The 21,816-nt window shown below is 41.2% G+C and overlaps 1 protein-coding gene across 1 annotated transcript in view; it reads right to left on the bottom strand.

The window, feature by feature from the left end:
• Positions 1 to 3,566: 3,566 nt before the first annotated feature.
• LOC118395126 (kelch-like protein 14) overlaps positions 3,567 to 21,816 on the bottom strand; it is a 53,266-nt gene continuing 35,016 nt past the window's right edge. Inside the window, exons 4-9 of the mRNA XM_035788901.2 lie at positions 15,071 to 15,160; positions 14,817 to 14,895; positions 8,176 to 8,366; positions 7,685 to 7,843; positions 5,443 to 5,600; positions 3,567 to 4,943 (exon numbers count right to left, since the gene is read on the bottom strand). Coding sequence (XP_035644794.1) covers positions 4,803 to 4,943; positions 5,443 to 5,600; positions 7,685 to 7,843; positions 8,176 to 8,366; positions 14,817 to 14,895; positions 15,071 to 15,160 — 818 coding nt within the window. The 3' untranslated portion in view covers positions 3,567 to 4,802. The remainder of the gene's footprint in view (positions 4,944 to 5,442; positions 5,601 to 7,684; positions 7,844 to 8,175; positions 8,367 to 14,816; positions 14,896 to 15,070; positions 15,161 to 21,816) is intronic.

A 21,816-nucleotide genomic window follows, 5' to 3' on the forward strand; every position in this document is an offset into this window, starting at 1 on the left:
AGTGCACCCCCCCAACACCCCAAACCGACTCCCCCTTGTCCCACTCCCTCTTAAACCTACTAACATCCCCTCCATCCCTCAGGTGAACCTCCTGTAAAAAACAAAAATCAAACCCCACACCCTCCAAATAACTAAAAACCGCCCTCCTCTTGACAAAATCCCTTAAACCCGTTACATTTAAACTAACAAAAGTAAAATTAGACTCCATGAAAAAAATAAAAACATGTATTACACTCAAATTCTAAACCCAGACAGAAAAGAAAAAAAAACAGGAGACTCACCCGATGCTCCCCTGCTCCATATCTACCGGTGAGAACACCATCCGTACTCCCGACATCCCCCCCTCTTCCTCCATCACACCATCCCAGGATGCAGGAATAGTGTTTGGCTCCGGGGTGCCCTGCACAATCCTCCCCCTCCCCAGTGTTGCAGCTGGTTTGGAAAAAAATCGGGGAGGCTGAGTCCCCAAACAAAAAACTCCCCACCTCCTCCTGTACCCAGTCCTGAGTCTTGTTAGGTGTGTCCCCACCCAACAGAAGTTGAGGGCCTGGGGAAACCAGCAGCAACCCAGAGGTTTCTCCCACCCCCATCACTCTCTTGGCCATCCCCTCCCTCTCACTGTCGGCCAATCGCACCCTCCTCTTCATTCTCTTCTTTGGTGATGACGGCAGTGGAGAGATACCCCCCTCCAGCTCCTCCACCATACCCATCATCTCTTCCACCAGGGCACTTTCCCCCCAGTCCACTTGCTCTTCCACCGTCTCCTTCTCCACCACTCCTCCCTCGCTTTCTTCTCTCTCATGCTCCTCCACTCGGTTGCCTTCTTCCGCCGCTTTTCCTGGTTCTCCTACTCCCGTGCCTTCCGTTTCCTTCTCTCTTCCATCTGCCGCTTCTTGCTCCTCTTCCTTCCTTGTGGCCTTCCCCTCTGGACCTGTACTCTGGTCATGAGGCGTGCTTCCTTCCCCTCCTCTTCTTCCCCCATCCCCCGCTCCTGCTCCCCCCCCAGCCGCAGACGCATATGACCTGACGGGCCGGGCACTCCCGCCACAGGTGTGCTGACGAGCCACACCCATGGCACGTCTTAGGCTTGTCACAATCCCTCGCCTCATGATCCTCAGATGCACAAAATCTGCATTTTCTTGTACTGCACGAGGCGAATATGTGACCGTAGGCCATACATCGCCTGCAAAATGGGGGCTGACGTGCATAAAACAACGTCCCCCTGTCAGCCCCTAGGGAGAACATAGCAGGAGGATGGAGGTAGCCACCATGTCCCTTTGGGTCCTCTCTGAGGAGGGCCTGGAAGCCTCTCCTCCCATTCCAAAACCCAAGGGAGTCTTTGAGGTGCCTTGCTGAGGAGACGTTATCCATGTATCTCCCCAGAAAAGCCCTCACCTCTTCGTCCTTAACGTAAGGGTTGTAAATGTTGACAGTTACAACCCTAAAGTTATTCTTCGCCAGGCTTGTTATTTCATAGTGGCACATCGGCCTCTCACCTCCCACTGCTCTTGCCCTTCTCAGGATATCATCGTGTTTTTCCTCTGTATATAGTGCCACGTCGTATGCTCCCTCCAACGAGTTGCCTTGGAAACAAAACACGTCCTTCACCGTCGGCTTTAGAATCCCCATCAATATTATCCTTCCAAAAGATTCCCGTCCTAAAGGCTCCAACTCCATTTCCTTCCAAGCAAACCGAATCGTGTTGGCCAGCCCAATCCCAGGGACCGACCGTGTTGATGTATTTAGCACCATCTCCGCAAGGAGAATGGCGCTCGTTCTCTTCTTCCAAAACAAGTAAAAAGAAAAACCAAAGTGACCGAGCCTATCTGGTGAAACTACACAGAGACAGGAACAATCACCCACAAAATACACAGCGAAACCAGGCTACCTAAATACGGTTCCCAATCAGAGACAACGAGAATCACCTGACTCTGATTGAGAACCGCCTCAGGCAGCCAAGCCTATACCACACCCCTAATCAGCCGCGATCCCAAATATTACAAACCCCAATACGAAAATACAATAACATAAACTCATGTCACACCCTGGCCTGACCAAATAATATAACGAAAACACAAATACTAAGACCAAGGCGTGACAATAGTTGCTACATCCATTTTTGGACTTATAAATGATATATATACAGTTGAAGTCGTAAGTTTACATACACTTAGGTCATTAAAACTTGTTTTTCAACCAACCAAATTTCTTGTTAACAAACTATAGTTTTGGCAAGTCGGTTAGGACATCTACTTTGTGCATGACACAAGTAATTTTTCCAATAATTGTTTACAGACAGATTATTACACTTTCACTGTATCACAATTCCAGTGGGTCTGAAGTTTACATACACTAAGTTGACTGTGCCTTTAAACAGATTGGAAAATTCCAGAAAATTATGTCATGGCTTTAGAAGCTTCTGATGGGCTAACTGACATCATTTGAGTCAAGAAGGCCAGCATCCGGAGTTGCCTCTTCACTGTTGACGTTGAGACTGGTGTTTTGCGGGTACTATTTAATGAAGCTGCCAGTTGAGGACTTGTGAGGTGTCTGTTTCTCAAACTAGACAGTCTAATGTACTTGTCCTCTTGCTCAGTTGTGCACCGGGGCCTCCCACTCCTCTTTCTATTCTTGTTAGAGCCGGTTTGTGCTGTTCTGTGAAGGGAATAGTACACAGCGTTGTACGAGAGCTTCAGTTTCTTGGCAATTTCTTGCCCTTTAACAGCTGCATATTATGAAGATATCAAAGTGTCACCAACAAAGAATGTAAACAATAGGCCTATAGCAAATGCAGCATATGGCATTCATTCTTCACATGTAAATAGCACTTTTCAGTAGTGCTCAAAGCATGTCATTCCATGAGCGTAGCATTTATTTTTCAACTCGAATCAATGAGCCCAATCAGTCCTCCATGACAACAAAATCATAAACAGAATAGGGCTGGCTAATAAGTCCTTCGTTTTGGGGTCATGTTCAGGTAAAACAATTTGGCTAATCTATACTTCAATATTTCCAAGTCCTAAGGGGTATAACATTTATTGGAATGACTAGAATTCTGATAGATTTTTAATGTAAAGACAATTTAATCGTATTATTATCTGTAATAGAAAGGAATGGGTTAGAGGAATCCTACATAACCAGCCCATAGGGTAAAATGTAACATCCATATATGCCAGGTATGTAAGCCTTAACATTGATTTATCCTGCAATAGATGTCATTCAAATGGAAACATACATTTTTGTCTTCATCTAATGCCTCTTAAAGGGAAAGTAATCTAAGAGTAACAGAATGTAATCAGATTACATTACCGAATTTTGGTAATCCGAAAGTTACGTTACTGATTAAAATCTTGGACAGGTTACTAGTGACTGTAATGGATTACATTAAGAAAGTAACCTACCCAACCCTGCTTGATAGTTATTACATTCAAGAGATGTCTGAATGGCTACTTTGTTTGAATGGATCTGTGAATGTCCTTGTATACTGGAAGTACAATGTGAAGTGAGTGTCTGTTGACTGGAAATATTTGCAGTACCTGAAACAAACTGCAGAGATTGTTGTAATTGTCAAGTTTCCTTTTTATTTTCATATTCTAAAATGCAAAGGACATAACAGGATTTGAGAATAAATCCCAGGTTGAGTGCACAAAAATGTTCCACTGCAAGCTATTATTTACAAGAAAAAAGGAACATACCGTATCTATACGTAACTCAACAGGTACCAATATTCAGGTGTGGACCTTGCACACTTACTTAGACAAAATAGTAGAACGCGGACATGACAGTTGAATTCACTTTTCATCATGTTTCTGAACATAGCATACTAAAGGTAACAGCAATTCAACTTTGAGTTTTGTGAACCATTCTTACACACAACTGTTTTTAAGGTTCACCATTAGTGCATTGAGGACCACTCTGTGCTTTATCATAATCGTAAATGGGATGTACCCTTTTTGAGGAATTTATTGTGTGCTCTCTGGAAATAGGCTCTGTTAAACATTAACAGGTAACATTGAACATAAAACATAAAACCTACCTTATCACTCAGTTAAAATTGCTACCCGTGTATACCAATGGCTAGCAATGAATAATAATCATTTGATTGTAACATCCTTAAATAACCATATTAGTTTTTTAGTGCCGTTTTTACAAAGGTCAGAATCGATGTTGAATGTAAAAATTGTTCTCGCTTGCAGCTTAAAGAATGATTCATTTGCTGCAGATGAACTGTTAGTTAGTCTCTGGTTTACAATATACTGTACACAGAATCATGATTTTGGTTGGGAAAAAAAGAGCATATTAACCAGAACTCAGTTTCAGTGTGATTTGGTCGACAGACAGTTTGTTTCCAGTGTCTATTCTTTTTAACAACACTGCATTCTGTTTTGGATTTATGTCTCCTACTAATAACAAGATACAAATTGATTTTTTAAAGCTATAACAATTCAGTTAAACACTATGCGTGCTATATCAAGATAAGCCAAAAACACTTACTATCGATTAAAGAAAAAATCTGACATGAAATGTGACTATTGTCTGGAAAATGTTCAACACAGATGGGGATTTAAATACATGAAATACATGATTACTTACTTTTTCAAACCTTCAGTAGGCAATAATAACGAAAGTGCTCTTTTGTCAAACCTGTAAAAAAATAATTTACACACATCCCATTGGCTGATTGGAGTACTTCATCACAAAATTTGTTTACAAATGTTCGTTTATCGATGGTCCTTTTCTCCATCCCCCATCCTCTTCCTCACCTATTTCCCTCCTCATCCTGCTCTGTACCTAGCGATGTGTTATTTGTTGAAGGGCAGACAGGCAGGCAGTGTGACAGTGGAGCAGGATGGGCCTGCTAGGGGCTCAGCCACCTCTCCCTCTAGCTCTGTCCAGGTCCCCTTCTCTGGGCTGTAGCATATGGTGGAAGACTTGTAGGCTCCCTGCAACATAATAATAATAATAATAATAATAATAATAATAATAATAATAGCGATGAACGAAATATAGTTGCCGATTTTCTTAAATCAACCATAAATCCCCTCATGACAGAGGGAATGGAAGCTTGTTATGTACAACAGTGAGTGGCAATTGAACACAACCTTCACAAAAAAATGTATGACATTTATAAAAAAATTCTAGCCTGTCAACGGGGTTGAAGTGTTATTCCAGACCTGCTCCGTTTTCCACCACCACCACCACCACCACAAAAAATATTGTTTCACCATATTAAAACGAGAGTTCAGTTCACATAACAGGGTTGACCTTCAAATGAGGGACAAGCATAAATGAATCACTAATCACATTGTTATTAATTTAATCTTCAAAAAATGACTACTTAAAATATCAAAGGGACGCAAAAGGCACTCTTTTTTGTGAAACGACCTACCTAGGTTTGCCGTGAATGAATGATATCAAGTTGAGAGTGAGATGCGTCTTTACCATGCTCCAGCTGTATCCGCCCACTAGGAAGATGCTGTCGTCCAGTATGCAACAGCCGGGGCCACTGCGGCCCTCCAGGATGGGCGTCTGGAGGATGTTCCACTGGTCTGCTTTGGGGTCGTAACACTCCACCAGCATCACATCCAGGTGAGAGAACCCTGAGCACAAAATAACAGTTAATGATACATGCGATTGTAAATGGGATTTTACAGGTGAATAAAAAAAGAAGAGCGATCGCAGATAGGCCCTAATGTTCTGTAAACACCTGCCCGAGACCCTTGTAAGAAGTCACAACATCAGCTGCTACAGAATGTCACAGATACATTATCACATGTCATCAAGGCAAAGGGTGGCTACTTTGAAGAATCTCAAATATAAAATGTATTTTGATTTGTTTCACACTTTTATCACACTACATGATTCCATATGTGTTATTTCATATTTTTGATGTCTTCACTATTTTTCTGCAATGTAGAAAATAGTCAAAATAAAGAAAAAAATAAAGAAAAACCCTTGAATGAATGTGTCCAAACTTTTGACTGGTACTGTACTATATACATAAGGAAAATTCCACCCAAAAACGATCTCTTGGTATTTGTTTCATTGGTCCATTGTTGACAGTCCCAAAATGCTTTGCCTGTCTGCAATTAAGTTTCCAAGATATAAAACTTTCAAAATACAGAAATGATACATATGATGTAAAACAAAGTATCATATGATGCAAAACAAAGTATTATATGATGTAAAATGCATCAAACGGGTATGATAAATGTTTTTGAAAGTTACATATCTTGAAAACTTGATCGCTGACAAGAAAAACATTTTGGGACTAGTTTTTTTGGGTGGAAGTTTCCTTCAAAATACAAAAACACAATCATGGGAAGCACAAATAAATCATCACACATCACCCAGAAAAACAGTTACATTCCTCCACAAGTCCCCAATCAATACTCTGAACTGCCCGAACGGCACCAGAACATGAATATGAAATGTATTTTGAGTTTATTCCAGCAATACGGCACATTAAAACTAAAACCAGATATACCAAACTTGGTGGAGAGACCCTAGGAACTTCAAAAGTTAACCAATCCTGTGAACGGGTTAGGCAACTCAGGTGTCTATACTTCAACATCAAAGTTGGAATGGAATAGACTCCTACTGTTTTTACCAAACAAATGTCAATGTATTTCTGTACTTCAATATAGTTCTGACCGCCCCTCTCCTCTCTATGCGGGTTCAAGAAAAGAATGAAGAAGAGAAGGAAGGAGATGGAAACTCACATTGGTGAGATATTCTGCAGCTAAAGGTAATGTGTCAGCACATTAATTATTCAAATAGAAATTCACTATAATTTTAGGCTAACTCTGGAAACCGTTCTGCACAATCAATGAACAAACAGCATCGCCTAGGCCTATACATTATCTCCCAGACTCATGGATAGAAAGTTTAGAGCGTAGTATAAGGTAACAAGTCCATCCAGTATGCATAATACACTACACACTACACAAAGGCGATTACTAGAATTGGTTTAATTTTGATGTATAGGCTAAACCAATTATGTACGAAAAATATCTTAAATAAATAAAAACACGGAAATGTTTTTCTTGCGTGTATATGTGGTAGGCTATATAGTGTATAACAGCATTATGTTAATTCCATATTTTTTTTACGGGCTTGGGTTCATAGGCCTATGCATTTGCATAATATGCCTACAGGTGTTTAGAATTAATAATGACTTTAGAAAGCTCTGTCCATTTCGTTGTGTTAGGCTTTGAAACAACGTCCACAACTACTATATTTTCCACTGAGTTTCAACCTGTTGTTGGAACTTCTTTCGTCAAATTGATCAATTGACATTGAGGTGAGTTTTAAAAGCACATACTGTTTTGATGATAAGTGTTTGATGTGATTTTCGATTGTATTTGCATTGATGTCAGAGTGGTTAGAGGGACAATAGAGTGCTGAGTACCAAACCATCAGCGACCTGATGGCCGTTAGCGAGTTGGGTACTAAGGGTACGCAGGTCCAGAGTGCATAAGAGGAGATTATCGTGGCTCAACGGTCACGTAGAATTTTAATACAGTCATGACTCCCGGTGTGGTAATATGCTCACCGCAACAACCCTAATATAATAATAATAATATAATAATATAATAATAAGAACAACTATTCAAAAAATCCATCTTGTATTCCACATAGTCTATTCTGCACAGTACAGTAGCTGAGACATGCCAGTCCTTACCTTTCAGATGGTTGCCCCCGATAGCGTAGAGGCGGTCGTTCATCCCAGCCAGGGCATGAATAGCTCTCTTTGTGTTCATATCCTGTTTCCTGGCCCACACATCCATGATGGGGTCGTAGCAATACAGCCAGGATACGTACTCTCCATTGTGGACTCCTCCTATAGTGGTATGGCAGATACACACATAAAGACCTATTAGCTGCGAATGGCAGGATCAGGATCCATGGACACATCACTCTGCTTTTGGAAAGTCTGTATGCATTGATAGGTGAAATTTAGCAGTCCTGCACTCATCACAATACTGCAGATCAGTAGATTTTGTACTCTCATTTTGACTGTGTCTGAGTAAATAATTTTTCAGCTTTTAATTTCCAACATGAACTAATTTCTCATGAATAAGATGATCAGTGGGTGTCCCTTGAAAAATAGGTATTTGGACAAATGGGACAACCTTGTAAAATAAAGGTTCTATAAAATGAGTGAGGTCTGACCTGAGATGTATATTTTCCCATTGTGCACTGCTCCAGCGTGTGCGGCTAGAGGCTGGGGCAGGGAGGACACGTAGTTCCACTCGTTAGTCTCTAGCTTGTAAGACTCCACACTGGAGAGGTAGCCCGACTCGTTCCTCCCGCCAATCACATACAGGTGCTTATCCAGGCAGCAGGCGAAGAAACTGGCTCTCCTGAGCAGGAGGTGTCAAACCAGACAACATAATTAAAATAAGCAGGACAGTGTGTGTGTGTGTGTGTGTGTGTGTGTGTGTGTGTGTGTGTGTGTGTGTGTGTGTGTGTGTGTGTGTGTGTGTGTGTGTGTGTGTGTGTGTGTGTGTGTGTGTGTGTGTGTGTGTGTGGTATGCACAGTTTTGGTTTGAGCAAGGGTCACATCTTTTTTGTTGTTGCCATGGGGCAGAGAGAAAAATGTGCAGTTTTATAGCTAATCTCATGCTATTTTACACATTTTGCCATGAGGCTGAGAGAAAATGTTGCTGTTATAAAGCACATTTCCTGTAATTAAAAACAAATATATATAGCTCTTGGGCCCCCCCAGGGGCTGTGGGGGTAAGTGCTATGCCAGTGGTGTGTGTGTGTCAGTGTTCATTTCTGCAGCTATTTTAGATGGAGTTCTGATCTTAAAATATATTCGGTCTAAGGCACCGCATCGCAGTGCTAGAGGCGTCACTATAGTCCCGGGTTCGATCTGCAGCCTTCCGCGACCGGGAGACCCATGAGGCACAATTGGCCCAGTGACGTCCGGGTTAGGGAAGGGTTTAGCCGGCCCGGGATGTCCTTGTCCCATCGCGCTCTAGCGACTCCTAGTGGTGGGCCGGACGCATGCACGCTGACTTCGGACGCCAGCTGTAAAGTGTTTCCTCCGACACATTGGTGAGGCTGGCTTCCGGGTTTAGCGAGCAGTGTGTCAAGAAGCAGTGCGGCTTGACGGGGTCGTGTTTCAGAGGACGCATGGCTCTCGACCTCCGCCTCTCCTGAACCCGTACGGGAATTGCAGCAATGGGATGACTAACTACCAATTGGATATCATGAAATTGTGGAGAAAAAGGTGTAAAAAGTAACAACACAAATATATATATATTTTAGTCTTAGTCACATTTTAGTCTTTTCATCCTTCGTTCATTTTAATTATTATCAGTCGCCGAAAACGCTGGACAATTTTAGTCTGGTTTAGTCAGTCATTTTAGTCACATATTAGTTGGTGCATTTCTTAGCTCTTACTTGCACCATGTGCACACTCAGATAGCCTTGTCCAAATAGAGGCGCCACTATCACCATGTATACCTTAGCTAGTAACCAATGCCAGCCATAATTTACCATAGACTATAGGATATAAATCCTACAGGTTAAACAATTTAGGTTCCGATTTTTTCAGCATCATAAGCATCGAAGGGGTTAAATAACAGTGATGTCCTTGAAAAGTGGAGAACATGAGCTTTGCAACAATGTCAGAAGTATTACTGCAGTCCTAATATTCAGCAAAACTCGTTATTGTCAAAACAGATGAATAACAGCGCACATGGCAAAACAGAGCTTCTGATGTGAAAAAGCAAAGATGATAAAGACATTATTGTTTCTAATTTAGGTTAGTTTGTTACAAGTGCATCCGTTCAAAACAGAGATGAGTGATTGAAGTGACCGGGAGCTGTGAGCGTGTGGGGAGCCAGATCAATGCAATCAGCCCACGCAACAGAAAGACTTTAGCAGCCAATGAGAGGATTGCGTTATATATTATGCACAGGGATGCATGCTTATGATTGGACAAAACAGATGAAAAGGCGTTTCATGTCAAATGGAATGACCATTAGTCTCACATGGAATTCTCATCTCGTTACCTTTTCGTAAACTAAAATGAAAAGCCATTGGTAATAGTTCTCCTTTTTTCAGGGCATCTCGTTATTGTCATTTGTTTTCATCAGGAAAAACAGTTTGTTGAAAAGTATTTTTCATCATAGGTATTGTTGATATTAAAACTAATGTGTGTGTGTGTGTGTGTGTGTGTGTGTGTGTGTGTGTGTGTGTGTGTGTGTGTGTGTGTGTGTGTGTGTGTGTGTGTGTGTGTGTGTGTGTGTGTGTGTGTGTGTGTGTGTGTGTGTGTGGCTGTTACGGTGACCGTATTAACACCACAACGGCAATCACCAGTCGTGACGGCAGTCAAATTCCACGTGACCATTTAGTCACGGTAATTACTGTAGGATTCTGCAAGTTAGTAGCCTACCAAACTTGCTAACTCCACACTATTGCCCCTCTAATCACTCTGACATCAATGCAAATGTAATCGAAAATCTAATCAAAAACTTAATGAGAACCTATAAGCTTATGTTGATCAACATTTCAAAATCAAATCAAAGTTTCTTTGTCACGTGCACCGAATACAAACAGGTGTAGACCTTACAGTAAAATGCTTACTTAAAGGCTCTAACCAATAGTGCAAAAAATATAGTATTTGGTGAACAATAGGTAGGTAAAGAAACAACAGTACAAAAGACAGGCTATATACAGTAGCGAGGCTATATATACAGTACAGCTGATTGAGGAAGTATGTACATATAGATATGGTTAAAGTGACTATGCATATATGATGAACAGAGAGTAGCAGTATAGTAAAAGGGGTTGGCGGGTGGTACACAATGCAGATACCCCGGTTAGCCAATGTGCGGGAGCACTGGTTGGTTGGCCCAATTGAGGTAGTATGTACATGAATGTATAGTTAAAGTGACTATGCATATATGATAAACAGAGTAGCAGCGTAAAAAGAGGGGTTAGGGACACACACAATGCAAATAGTCCGGGTAGCCATTTCATTACCTGTTCAGGAGTCTTATGGCTTAGGTGTAAAAACTGTTGAGAAGCCTATTTGTCCTAGACTTGGCACTCCGGTACTGCTTGCCATGTGGTAGTAGAGAGAACAGTTTATGACTGGGGTGGCTGGGATTTTTGACAATTTGTAGGGCCTTTCTCTGACACCGCCTGGAGTAGAAGTCCTGGATGGCAGGCAGCTTAGCCCCAGTGATGTACTGTGCCTTGCGGTCAGAGGCCGAGCAATTGCCGTACCAGGCAGTGATGCAACCAGTCAAGATGCTCTCAATGTTGCAGCTGTAGAACCTTTTGAGGATCTCAGGACCCATGCCAAATATTTTTATTGCTCGGGGGGCGTGCTCGGTCCTCCTTTTCCTGTAGTACACAATCATCTCCTTATTCTTGGTTACGTTGAGGGATAGGTTGTTATTTTGGCACCACCCGGCCAGGTCTCTGACATCCTCCCTAAAGGCTGTCTAGTCGTTGTTGGTGATCAGGCCTACCACTGTTGTGTAGTCTGCAAACTTAATGATGGTGTTGGAGTCATGCCTGGCCATGCAGTCGTGGGTGAACAGGGAGTACAGGAGGGGATTGAGCATGCACCCCTGGGGAGCTCGTGTTGAGGGTCAGCGTGGCAGATGTGTTGCTGGGGGCGGCCCGCCAGGAAGTCCAGGATCCAGTTGTAGGTGGTTAGTCCCAGGATCCTTAGCTTAGTGATGAGTTTTTGAGGGTACAAATTGGAGTGGGTCTAGGGTTTCTGGGATAATGGTGTTGATGTGAGCCATTACCAACCATTCAAAGCACTTCATGGCTACGGACGTGAGTGCTACGTGTCTGTAGTCATTTAAGCAGGTTGCCTTTGTGTTCTTGGGCACAGGGAGTATGGTGGTCTGCTTGAAGCATGTTGGTATTACAGACTCAATCAGGGACATGTTGAAAATATCAGTGAAGACACCTGCCAGTTGGTCAGCACATGCCCGGAGCACACGTCCTGGTAATCCGTCTGGCCCCGCAGCCTTGTGTATGTTGACCTGTTAAAAGGTCTTACTCACGTCGGCTACGGAGAGCGTGATCACACAGTCATCCGGAATAGCTGATGCTCTCATGCATGCTTCAGAGTTGCTTGCCTCGAAGTGAGCATAGATGTGATTTAGCTCGTCTGGTAGGCTCGTGTCACTGGGCAGCTTGCCGCTGTGCTACCCTTTGTAGTCTGTAATAGTTTGCAAGCCCTGCCATATGAGACGAGCGTCAGAAGCCGGTGTAGTATGATTCAATTTTAGCCCTGTATTGATGCTTTGCCTGTTTGATGGTTCGTCGCAGGGCATAGCAGGATTTCGTGTAAGCTTCCGGGTTAGAGTCCCACACCTTGAAAGCGGCAGCTCTACCCTTTAGCTCAGTGCGAATGTTGCCTGTAATCCATGGCTTCTGGTTGGGGTATGTACGTACAGTCACTGTGGGGAAGACGTCCTCGATGCACTTATTGATAAAGCCAGTGACTGATGTGGTGTACTCTTCAATGCCATTGGAAGAATCCCGGAACATGTTCCAGTCTGTGATAGCAAAACAGTCTTGTAGTTTAACATCTGCTTCATCTAACCACTTTTTAATAGGCCGAGTCACTGGTGCTTCCTGCTTTAATTTTAGCTTGTAAGCAGGAATCAGGAAGATAGAGTTGTGGTCGGATTTACCAAATGGAGGGCAAGGGAGAGCTTTGTACGCGTCTCTGTGTGTAGAGTACAGGTGATCTAGAATTGTTTTCCCTCTGGTTGCACATTTAACATGTTGATAGAAATTTGGTAGAACTGATTTAAGTTTCGCTGCATTAAAGTCTCTGGCCACCAGGAGTGCCACCTCTGGGTGAGTGGTTTCCTGTTTGCTTATTTCCTTTTACAGTCGACTGAGTGCGGTCTTAGTGCCAGCATCTGTCTTTGGTGGTAAATAAACAGCCACGAAAAGTATAGCTGAAAACTCTCTAGGCAAGTAGTTTGGCCTGCAATTTAACACAATATCCTCTACTTCAGGCAAGCAAAATCTAGACTTCCTTAGATTTCGTCAAATATGCGCAGACCCCCCGTCTTACTGGAGTGTGCTGTTCTGTCTTGCCAGTGCAGCGTATATCCCGATAGCTGAATATCCATGTCGTCATTCAGCCACGATTCCGTGAAACATAGGATATTACAGTTTTTGATGTCCCCGTTGGTAGGATATTCGTGATCGTACCTCATCTAGTTTATTGTCCAATGATTGCACGTTGGCGAGTAATATTGACGGTAAAGGCAGCTTTCCCACTCGCCTTTTCTGGGTCCTGACCAGGCATCCGGCTCTTTGTCCTCTGTACCTGCGTCGCTTCCTCTTGCAAATAACGGGGATGTTGGCCCTGTCGGGTGTTTGGAGAATGTCTTGTGCATCTTGCTTGTTGAAGAAAAAATCTTTGTCTAATCCGAGGTGAGTGATCGCTGTCCTGATATCCAGAAGCTCTTTTTTGCCATAGGATACGGTTGCAGAAATATTATGTACAAAATAAGTTACAAAACACGCAAAAAAATAATAGCACAATTGGTTGGGCGCCCGTAAAACTGCTGCCATTTCTTCCGCCGTCATTTTGGCTATGCAATCGCGCAAGAAAACAAAAAAAAACACTAAAACACTAAAAAGTGGAGTATTCCATCAGCTTTCTATAAGCTAGGCCTGCTATAGTTATTTATCAACTTTTCTAATATTAAGCACATTGCTTTGCTTTACAGCAGGAGTATAGCCTACCTGGCTGGCATGAAAATGAACCACGGCAAAAACGTCCTACATTCGCTAATTAAGTGCATAGATGACATGTATTTTTCCCCTGCCCCAGTTTCGAGACAGGTGCATGATAATGGTCCATTCTAAATCAAAACTAATTTCACACATGCATTGTTGAGTACATGTTGAGTACAAGCCAAGATTAAATCAAGAGTTGTCTGATGGGTGACAATATTAGCCTATCACTAATTAATGATATATTATCACTTGTGAATGATGCACAGTTTAAGGCAAACAGCGCATGTTTTTTTTAACTGGCATATATACTCGGCACGTGAATTTCAAGTTTGGGGAAGACCATTTTCACCATAAAAATGCTCCTTTATAATATCTTGCCACGTGGCTAGGTTTTTAGAGGATTATGGGTAACACAATGTATGCATGTTTTTAAAAAAAAGTGTACTTCTATATTAGTATTGAGCAGCTTGCCATGAGGTGTAATGGATCATGATGAACGATCAATGATGAGACGACCCATTCCCACAAATCCAACATCTAATGGTAGAGGCAAATACAGTATCCTGCTATGCTTGCTGTGGATTGAGCACTGTGCTCACCAATGCCTGCCAAAATGCGTTAAACTGGTCAAATAATCCGATACATGTAAATCGTTTTTAAATATGAAAATACACCAGAACAAGTGATCCAATTCTGCACGAGACAGGATTTGAAACAGCATAATAGTGTTTAGGAGCTTTAGAGAGGAAACAACACAAAAGAAGGTATCTAATTCTGCACTAAACTTGAAACACCAAATGAGTGTTTTCTGCCTTTCACAGTAATGCTCCCAGTCCCTGGCAAGGTGTTGCACAACACTTGATTAAAGTGGTGTGACAAGACACCATGTTATGTTTCAAAACATCCCAGGATGAAGTCTTTCTATACTCCAGAAAAGTTCAGATTTCATCTCCTTAAAAGTGTAATGTCACACACAGACACCGTAATCATTCAGTGTTAATAATCAGTGGAATAATGCAGCACATCTATCGTATTGCATTACTTTGTCAATCTTGTTCGCATTCACTTACCTTTCCTGCATCGGGGGAAGTTGTATCCAACTGTTGAATCGTGGATCATAACGGCTGACATGATTGGTGCTGTGCTTTCCTGCAAAAATACCCGACATAATCAAGATCCATAAATAGTTCATATGGCCACACTTATCTAATCAAACAATGTTGATGGGAAATAAAGTGCAAATTATGAATATAAATACTAAACATTTATATATATTCATTTGTATTACTACTGGTATTAGTAGTAGTATCAGTAGTGATGTTACCATTGGGGTTCCACTGGTCCTCTCCACCCAGAAGTAGTATGAAGTTTTCCACCTCTACCACACAATGATGGGCACTGTTGTAAGGCATTACTGGAAGACACAACGCGACATAGTGGAGGATGTCAGAAATGGGTTATAAAAGGACACAGAATGGTGCAGGACATACAGTTGAAGTCAGAAGTTTACATATACCTTAGCCAAATACATTTAAACTCAGTTTTTCACAACTGCTGACATTTAATCCAAGTAAATATTCTCTGTTTTAGGTCAGTTAGGATCACCACTTTATTTTAAGAATGTGAAATGTCAGACAAATAGTAGAGAGTGATTTCTTTCAGCTTTTATTTATTTCATCACATTCCCAATGGATCAGAAGTTTACATACACTCAATTAGTATTTGGTAACATTGCCTTTAAATTGTTTAACTTGGGTCAAACGTTTCAGGTAGCCTTCCACAAGCTTCCCACAATAAGTTGGGTGAATTTTGGCCCATTCCTCCTGACAGAGCTGATGTAACTGAGTCAGGTTTGTAGGCCTCCTTGCTCGCACACGCTTTTTCAGTTCTGCCCACACATTTTCTATAGTATTGAGGTCAGGGCTTTGTGATGGCCACTCGAATACCTTGACTTCGTTGTCCTTAAGCCATTTTGCCACAACTTTGGAAGTATGCTTGGGGTCATTGTCCATTTGGAAGACCCATTTGCGACCAAGCTTTAACTTCCTGACTGATGTCTTGAGATGTTGTTTCAATATAGCCACATAATTTTCCTACCTCATGATGCCATGCATTTTGTGAAGTGCACCAGTCCCTCCTGCAGCAAAGCACCCCCACAACATGATGCTGTGCTTCACGGTTGGGATTGTGTTTGTCGGCTTGCAAGCTTCCCCTTTTTCCGCAAAACATAATGATGGTCATTAAGGCCAAACAGTTCTATATTTGTTTCATCAGACCAGAGGACATTTCTCCAAAAAGTACGATCTTTGTCCCAATGTGCCGTAGTATGGCTTTTTTATGGCGGTTCTGGAGCAGTGGCTTCTTCCTTGCTGAGAGGCATTCCAGGTTATGTCGATATGGACTTGTTTTACTGTGGATATAGATACTTTTGTACCGGTTGCCTCCAGCATCTTCACAAGGTCCTTTGCTGTTGTTGCTGTTGCTGTTGTTGGGATTGATTTGCACATTTCGTAGCAAAGTACGTTATTCTCCAGGAGACAGAACGTGTCTCCTTCCTGAGCGGTATGACAGCTGCGTGGTCCCATGGTGTTTATACTCGCATACTATTGTTTGTACAGATGAACGTGGTACCTTCAGGTGTTTGAAAATTGCTCCCAAGGGTGAACCAGACTTGTGGAGGTCTACAATTTATTTTCTGAGGTCTTGACTGATTTCTTTTGATTTTCCCATCATGTCAAGCAAAGAGGCACTGCGTTTGAAGGTAGGCCTTGAAATACATCCACAGGTACACCTCCAATTGACCCAAATGATGTCAATTAGCTTATGACATATCATTTTTCTGAAATTTTCCAAGCTGTTTAAAGGCACAGTCAACTTAGTGTATGTAAACTTCTGACCCACTGGAATTGTGATACAGTGAATTATAAGTGAAATAATCTGTCTGTAAACAATTGTTGAAAAAATGACCTGTGTAATGCACAAAGTAAATGTCCTAACCAACTTGCCAAAACTATAGTTCGTTCACAAGAATTTTGTGGAGTGGTTGAAAAACGAGTTTTAATAACTCCAACCTCAGTGTATATAAACTTCTGACTTCAACTGTAAGTCAGAAACTTAATAAGAAAACCTGGGATAATTGATAAATCATATGTTCGTAAACTGAGCATGTTCTTGCAGTTTAAATGCTAGAAATCCATCTAAAATGAACATTAGCACAAAATCAACCAAAAGATTCAAAACAATTCATTGTTGTAACTTATTCAGACATTGGTGTGTTGGGGTTCTTATAAAAAGTCAACTGACATAGAATCTTGAAGCGTTGAGTGTTGCTGGTCTCTGCTGGTCATCTATGAACATCTGAACGTCTTGAAACGCCACATGTACTCTTAAATCTCTGTCTGGTACAGCCAGAAGAGGACTGTCCAACCCCTCAGAGACCGGTTCCTCTCTAGGTTTCTTCCTCTCTAGGTTTCTTCTCTGTAGGTGTCTTCCTAGATTCTTGCTAGCTTCTCTCGAACTGTTTCTCATTTTAATTTGTATCACATTTTGCATGGACTATTAAAGTAACTGTCCAGTTAAAATCTTGTTTTTAAAAGATAATATTAATTTAATTTATATCCAAATAGAGTTGTTGACTAATCCTATACTCGTATTTGAGGCCAAAGCATAAATAATGCCCACACCCTTCCAACACAGAAAAGCTGCTTTTTAAAATACTTCATTACAATTTTTGGGAAGGAAAACTATTTCACTCATATTGTAATTAACTAAATTCAGCTGTACAACTGAAATGTGTGTTCCGCATTTAACCCAACCCCTCTGAATCAAAAAGGTGCAAGGAGCTGCCTTAATCGACATCCATGTCTTCAGCACCCGGGGAACAGTGAGTTAACTGCCTTGCTCAGGGATAGAACAGGGCTAGAACAGATTTTTTATCTTGTCAGCGCAGGAATTCGATCCAGAAACTTTTCAGCTACTGGCCCAATGCTCTAACCACTAGGCTACCTGCCATCCTGTCATAAGTCATAGAAATATAGAAACTCAGATGCAGATCAGACCTTTTAGCGTTTCTTTGGGGATTACCGATTTTTACTGCTGTAGGCTGCTGAGTTTTAATGAGTTTTAAGCTACAAAATCTGACTATTCCACATTGAACCAGCCCCCTCTGTCAAACTCAAGTTTGCTCCAATTAACACATAATCCCTCAATAACAAAAACCTAATTAACAATGTCATCACAGAAAATGCAATCGTTGTCTGAATGAAACCTTTGTACTAAACCCAAAGAATTTCTGTCTCTCAACATTTCTGCCTCTCCTGGCTACGTCTACACAGGGAAACATCGCTCCACATGCCCTGCAGGGGGTGTTGCTGTTCTCCACCGATCAGACCTACATATGTCATTAACGCAGGTACAGAATCTGACCTTATTTGAATGCCTAGCGCTCAAACTGTCTGGCCCAAAACCACTGCTCCTCATTCTGATATAAAGGCCTGCCAAATCCTCCCCTGTCTTAGTCTCTGAAGGATCTACGGTATTAACATCTTCCTGCTCCACATGCCCTGCCACAGTGCTGCTTGGGGACTTAAAGGTGTTTTATATATACATTACCAGTCAAAAGTTTGGACACCTACTCATTCAAGTTTTTATTTTATTTTTTACATTGTAGAATAATAGTGAAGACGGCATCAAAACTATGAAATAACACTTATGGAAACATGTAGTAACCAAAAACATTGTTAAACAAACTCATCCCAAACCATCTCAATTGGGTTGAGGTCGGGTGATTGTGGAGGACAGGTCATCTGATGCAGTGCTCCATCACTCTCCTTCTTGGTCAAATAGCCCTTACACAGCCTGGAGGTGTGTTTTGGATCATTGTCCTGTTGAAAAACAAATGATAGTCCCACTAAGCGCAAATGATGGTATGATGGGATGGCGTATCGCTGCAGAATGCAGTGGTAGCCATGCTGCTTAAGTGTGCCTTGATTTCTAAATAAATCCCTAAAAGTGTAACCAGCAAAAGCACACCCACACAATCACACCTCCTCCTCCATGCTTCACAGTGGGAACCACACATGCGGAGATAATCCGTTCACCTACTCTACGTCTCACAAACACACAGCGGATAGAACCAACAATCTCAAATTTGGACTCATCAGACCAAAGGACAGATTTCCACTGGTCTAATGTCCATTGCTCCTGTTTCTTGGCCCAAGCAAGTCTCTTCTTATAATTGGTGTCCTTTCGTAGTGGTTGCATTACAGCAATTCAACCATGAAGGCATGATTCACGCAGTCTTCTCTGAACAGTTGATGTTGAGATGTGTCTGTTACTTGAACTCTGTGAAGTATTTATTTGAGCTGCAATCTGAGGTGCAGTTAATTGCCCATTTCTGAGGCTGGTAACTCAAATGAACTTATCCTCTGCAGCAGAGGTAGCTCTGGGTCTTTCTTTCCGGTGGTGGTCCTCATGAGAGCCAGTTTCATCATGGCGCTTGAAGGCTTTTGCAACTGCACTTTTGCAACGGCTCTCGTCAAAAGGAGTGGACCAAAGCGCAGTGTGGAAAGTGTTCATGATTTTTATTTTCAAAAAACACTCAAACAAAATAGCAAACGTGAAAACGAAAGCACACAGTTCTGTCAGGTACAGATACTGAACAGAAAACAAGATCCCACAAAACCCAAAAGGAAAATGACAACTTATATGTGATCCCCAATCAGAGACAATGATAGACAGCTGTCTCTGATTGGGAACCACACACACACGGCCAAAAACTAAAAAATTTTAAACATAGACTTTCCCACCTGAGTCACACCCTGACCTAACCAAACATAGAGGATAAAAATGATCTCTAAGGTCAGGGCGTGACACCTAGTTCTTGAAATTTTCCGGATTCACTGACCTTCATTTCTTTAAAGTAATGATGGACTGTCATTTCTCTTTTCTTATTTGAGCTGTTCTTGTCATAATATGGACTTGGTATTTTACCAAATAGGGCTTTCTTCTGTATACCAACCCCATCTTGTCACAACACAACTGAATGGCTCAAACGCATTAAGAAGGAAAGAAATTCCACAAATGAACTTTTAACACGGCACACTTGGTAATGGAAATTCATTCCAGGTGACTACCTCATAAATCTGGTTGAGAGAATGCCAAGACTGTGCAAAGTTGTCATCAAGCCAAAGGGTGGCTACTTTGAAGAATTTCAAATATAACATGTTTTTTAGTGTGTCCAAACTTTTGACTGGTACTGTATATCCACATTATGAGGTTGGAATAATACTGTGAAATTGTGAAAATTATGATGCTCTTTTATTGTAAGTGCTGTTTGAATTATCAGCTTGTTTTCGTGGGAAATAGTCTTGGTGGGAAGTAGTTTTGGCCACAAGGTGGTAAATTAGACCAATTAGAAAGACAGTTCCAAACCTCTCTGCCAATAACAGCTTGTTTTCAGTTATCCCCTCCCCACTCAAGTCACCCCCAGACAGTCCTAGCAAAATTCTTTCTTGAGAAATTGCTCTTTGCTAAGAAGTTTCTTTTTGACCGTTTTAACTGAAAACAATCACTGTAAGGTAAATGTTACCCAGAAATTATTTGATTTTTAGATTAAAACGTCTGCATTGGACCTTTAAAGTGCAACTGGCAGTATTTGAACTACTTTGTAGATATGAAACAGACAATCATAATATCAGTCAAAAATATCAAATTCCTAGTTCATGCTTCTAAACCAACTTTATAAGATGTTTTAAAAATAGGTTATATTTGACTCAAAATTCCATGATGTACAGTAAGGCATTCTTGGCAGAATAGATGGATGCAGTTCAATGCATGATTAATATAATTCATGAATACAGTATATTTCTTTGTAGTCCCAAAAATATTGCTATCAGATTGCAAATCACAGCTGACCTGGTACATTGTTTGCTGCCTCCACCCATTCGGGATGCACTGTTCAAATTTAAATGACGCAATATTTTGAGAAAAAACGGACGACTGTACTTACGGCTGGGAATGTCAATGCAATCAATCTAGCAAGGGCATTGATCAAAAGTCAGTCATAACGTGGCTAATAGGCTAGGACACACAAGGGACCATAAATGAGTCAACAGTTGTCATCTACTATATGAAATTACAGCCTGATAAACCAGTGAATTCAACTTCAATTGCGCTGCTTTTGTGTGTCCCGTTTACAGGGAAAGTGTACAGACACATGCCAGAGTCCTAGCTAGGCTACCAAACTGTTGCAGTCTGGCTTTGGTTTTTAAAGCTCAACCATGAATAACCCCCCCAAAAAACCTGGAACAAAACACCATGCAAAGGAGAAACATGCAGGTATATTACAGCAACATTTGAGCAGGTAACCCAGGCTGGCTACCACTCGTGGAAAAAGTATCCAATTGTCATACTTGAGTAACGCTTGGGTAACGCTGCCTTAATAGAAAACGACTCAAGTTAAAGTCACCCAGTAAAATACTACTTGTGTAAAAATCTAAAAGGATTTGGTTTTAAATATACTTAAGTCTCAAAAGTAAATAGAATTGTTTTAATATAAAGTAAAAGTATGAATCTTTCCAATTCCTTCTATTAAGTCAACCAAACGGCACAATTTCCATTTTTTAAATTTCATTTACGAATAGCCAGAGACACACACCAAGACTTAGACATAATTTACAAATTAAGCATTTGTGTTTAGTGAGTCCACCAGATCAGAGGCAGTAGGGATGACCAGGGATGTTCTCTTGATTAGTGTGTGAATTGGACAATTTTCCTGTCAAAATGTAACTTTTCAGTGTCAGGAAAAATGTATAAAGTAAAAAAAGTATGTTATTTTCTTTAGGAATGTAGTGAAGTAAAAGTAAAAGTAAAGTACAGATACCAAAAAAATGACTTAAGTAGTACTTTAAAGTATTTTTAATTAAGTACTTTATACCACTGCTGGCTACTCAACAACAATACATTTTGAGTGCACCATACAGTACTGCTGCATTCAACCACACCTGTGATCCATGCTGTGCAAAAAAATTAAAACATGTTTTAAGTTTAAATGTTACAACAACCCACAGT

This window comes from Oncorhynchus keta, chromosome 15 (genome assembly GCF_023373465.1).
Source record: "Oncorhynchus keta strain PuntledgeMale-10-30-2019 chromosome 15, Oket_V2, whole genome shotgun sequence".
NCBI classification, from domain to species: Eukaryota; Metazoa; Chordata; class Actinopteri; order Salmoniformes; family Salmonidae; genus Oncorhynchus; species Oncorhynchus keta.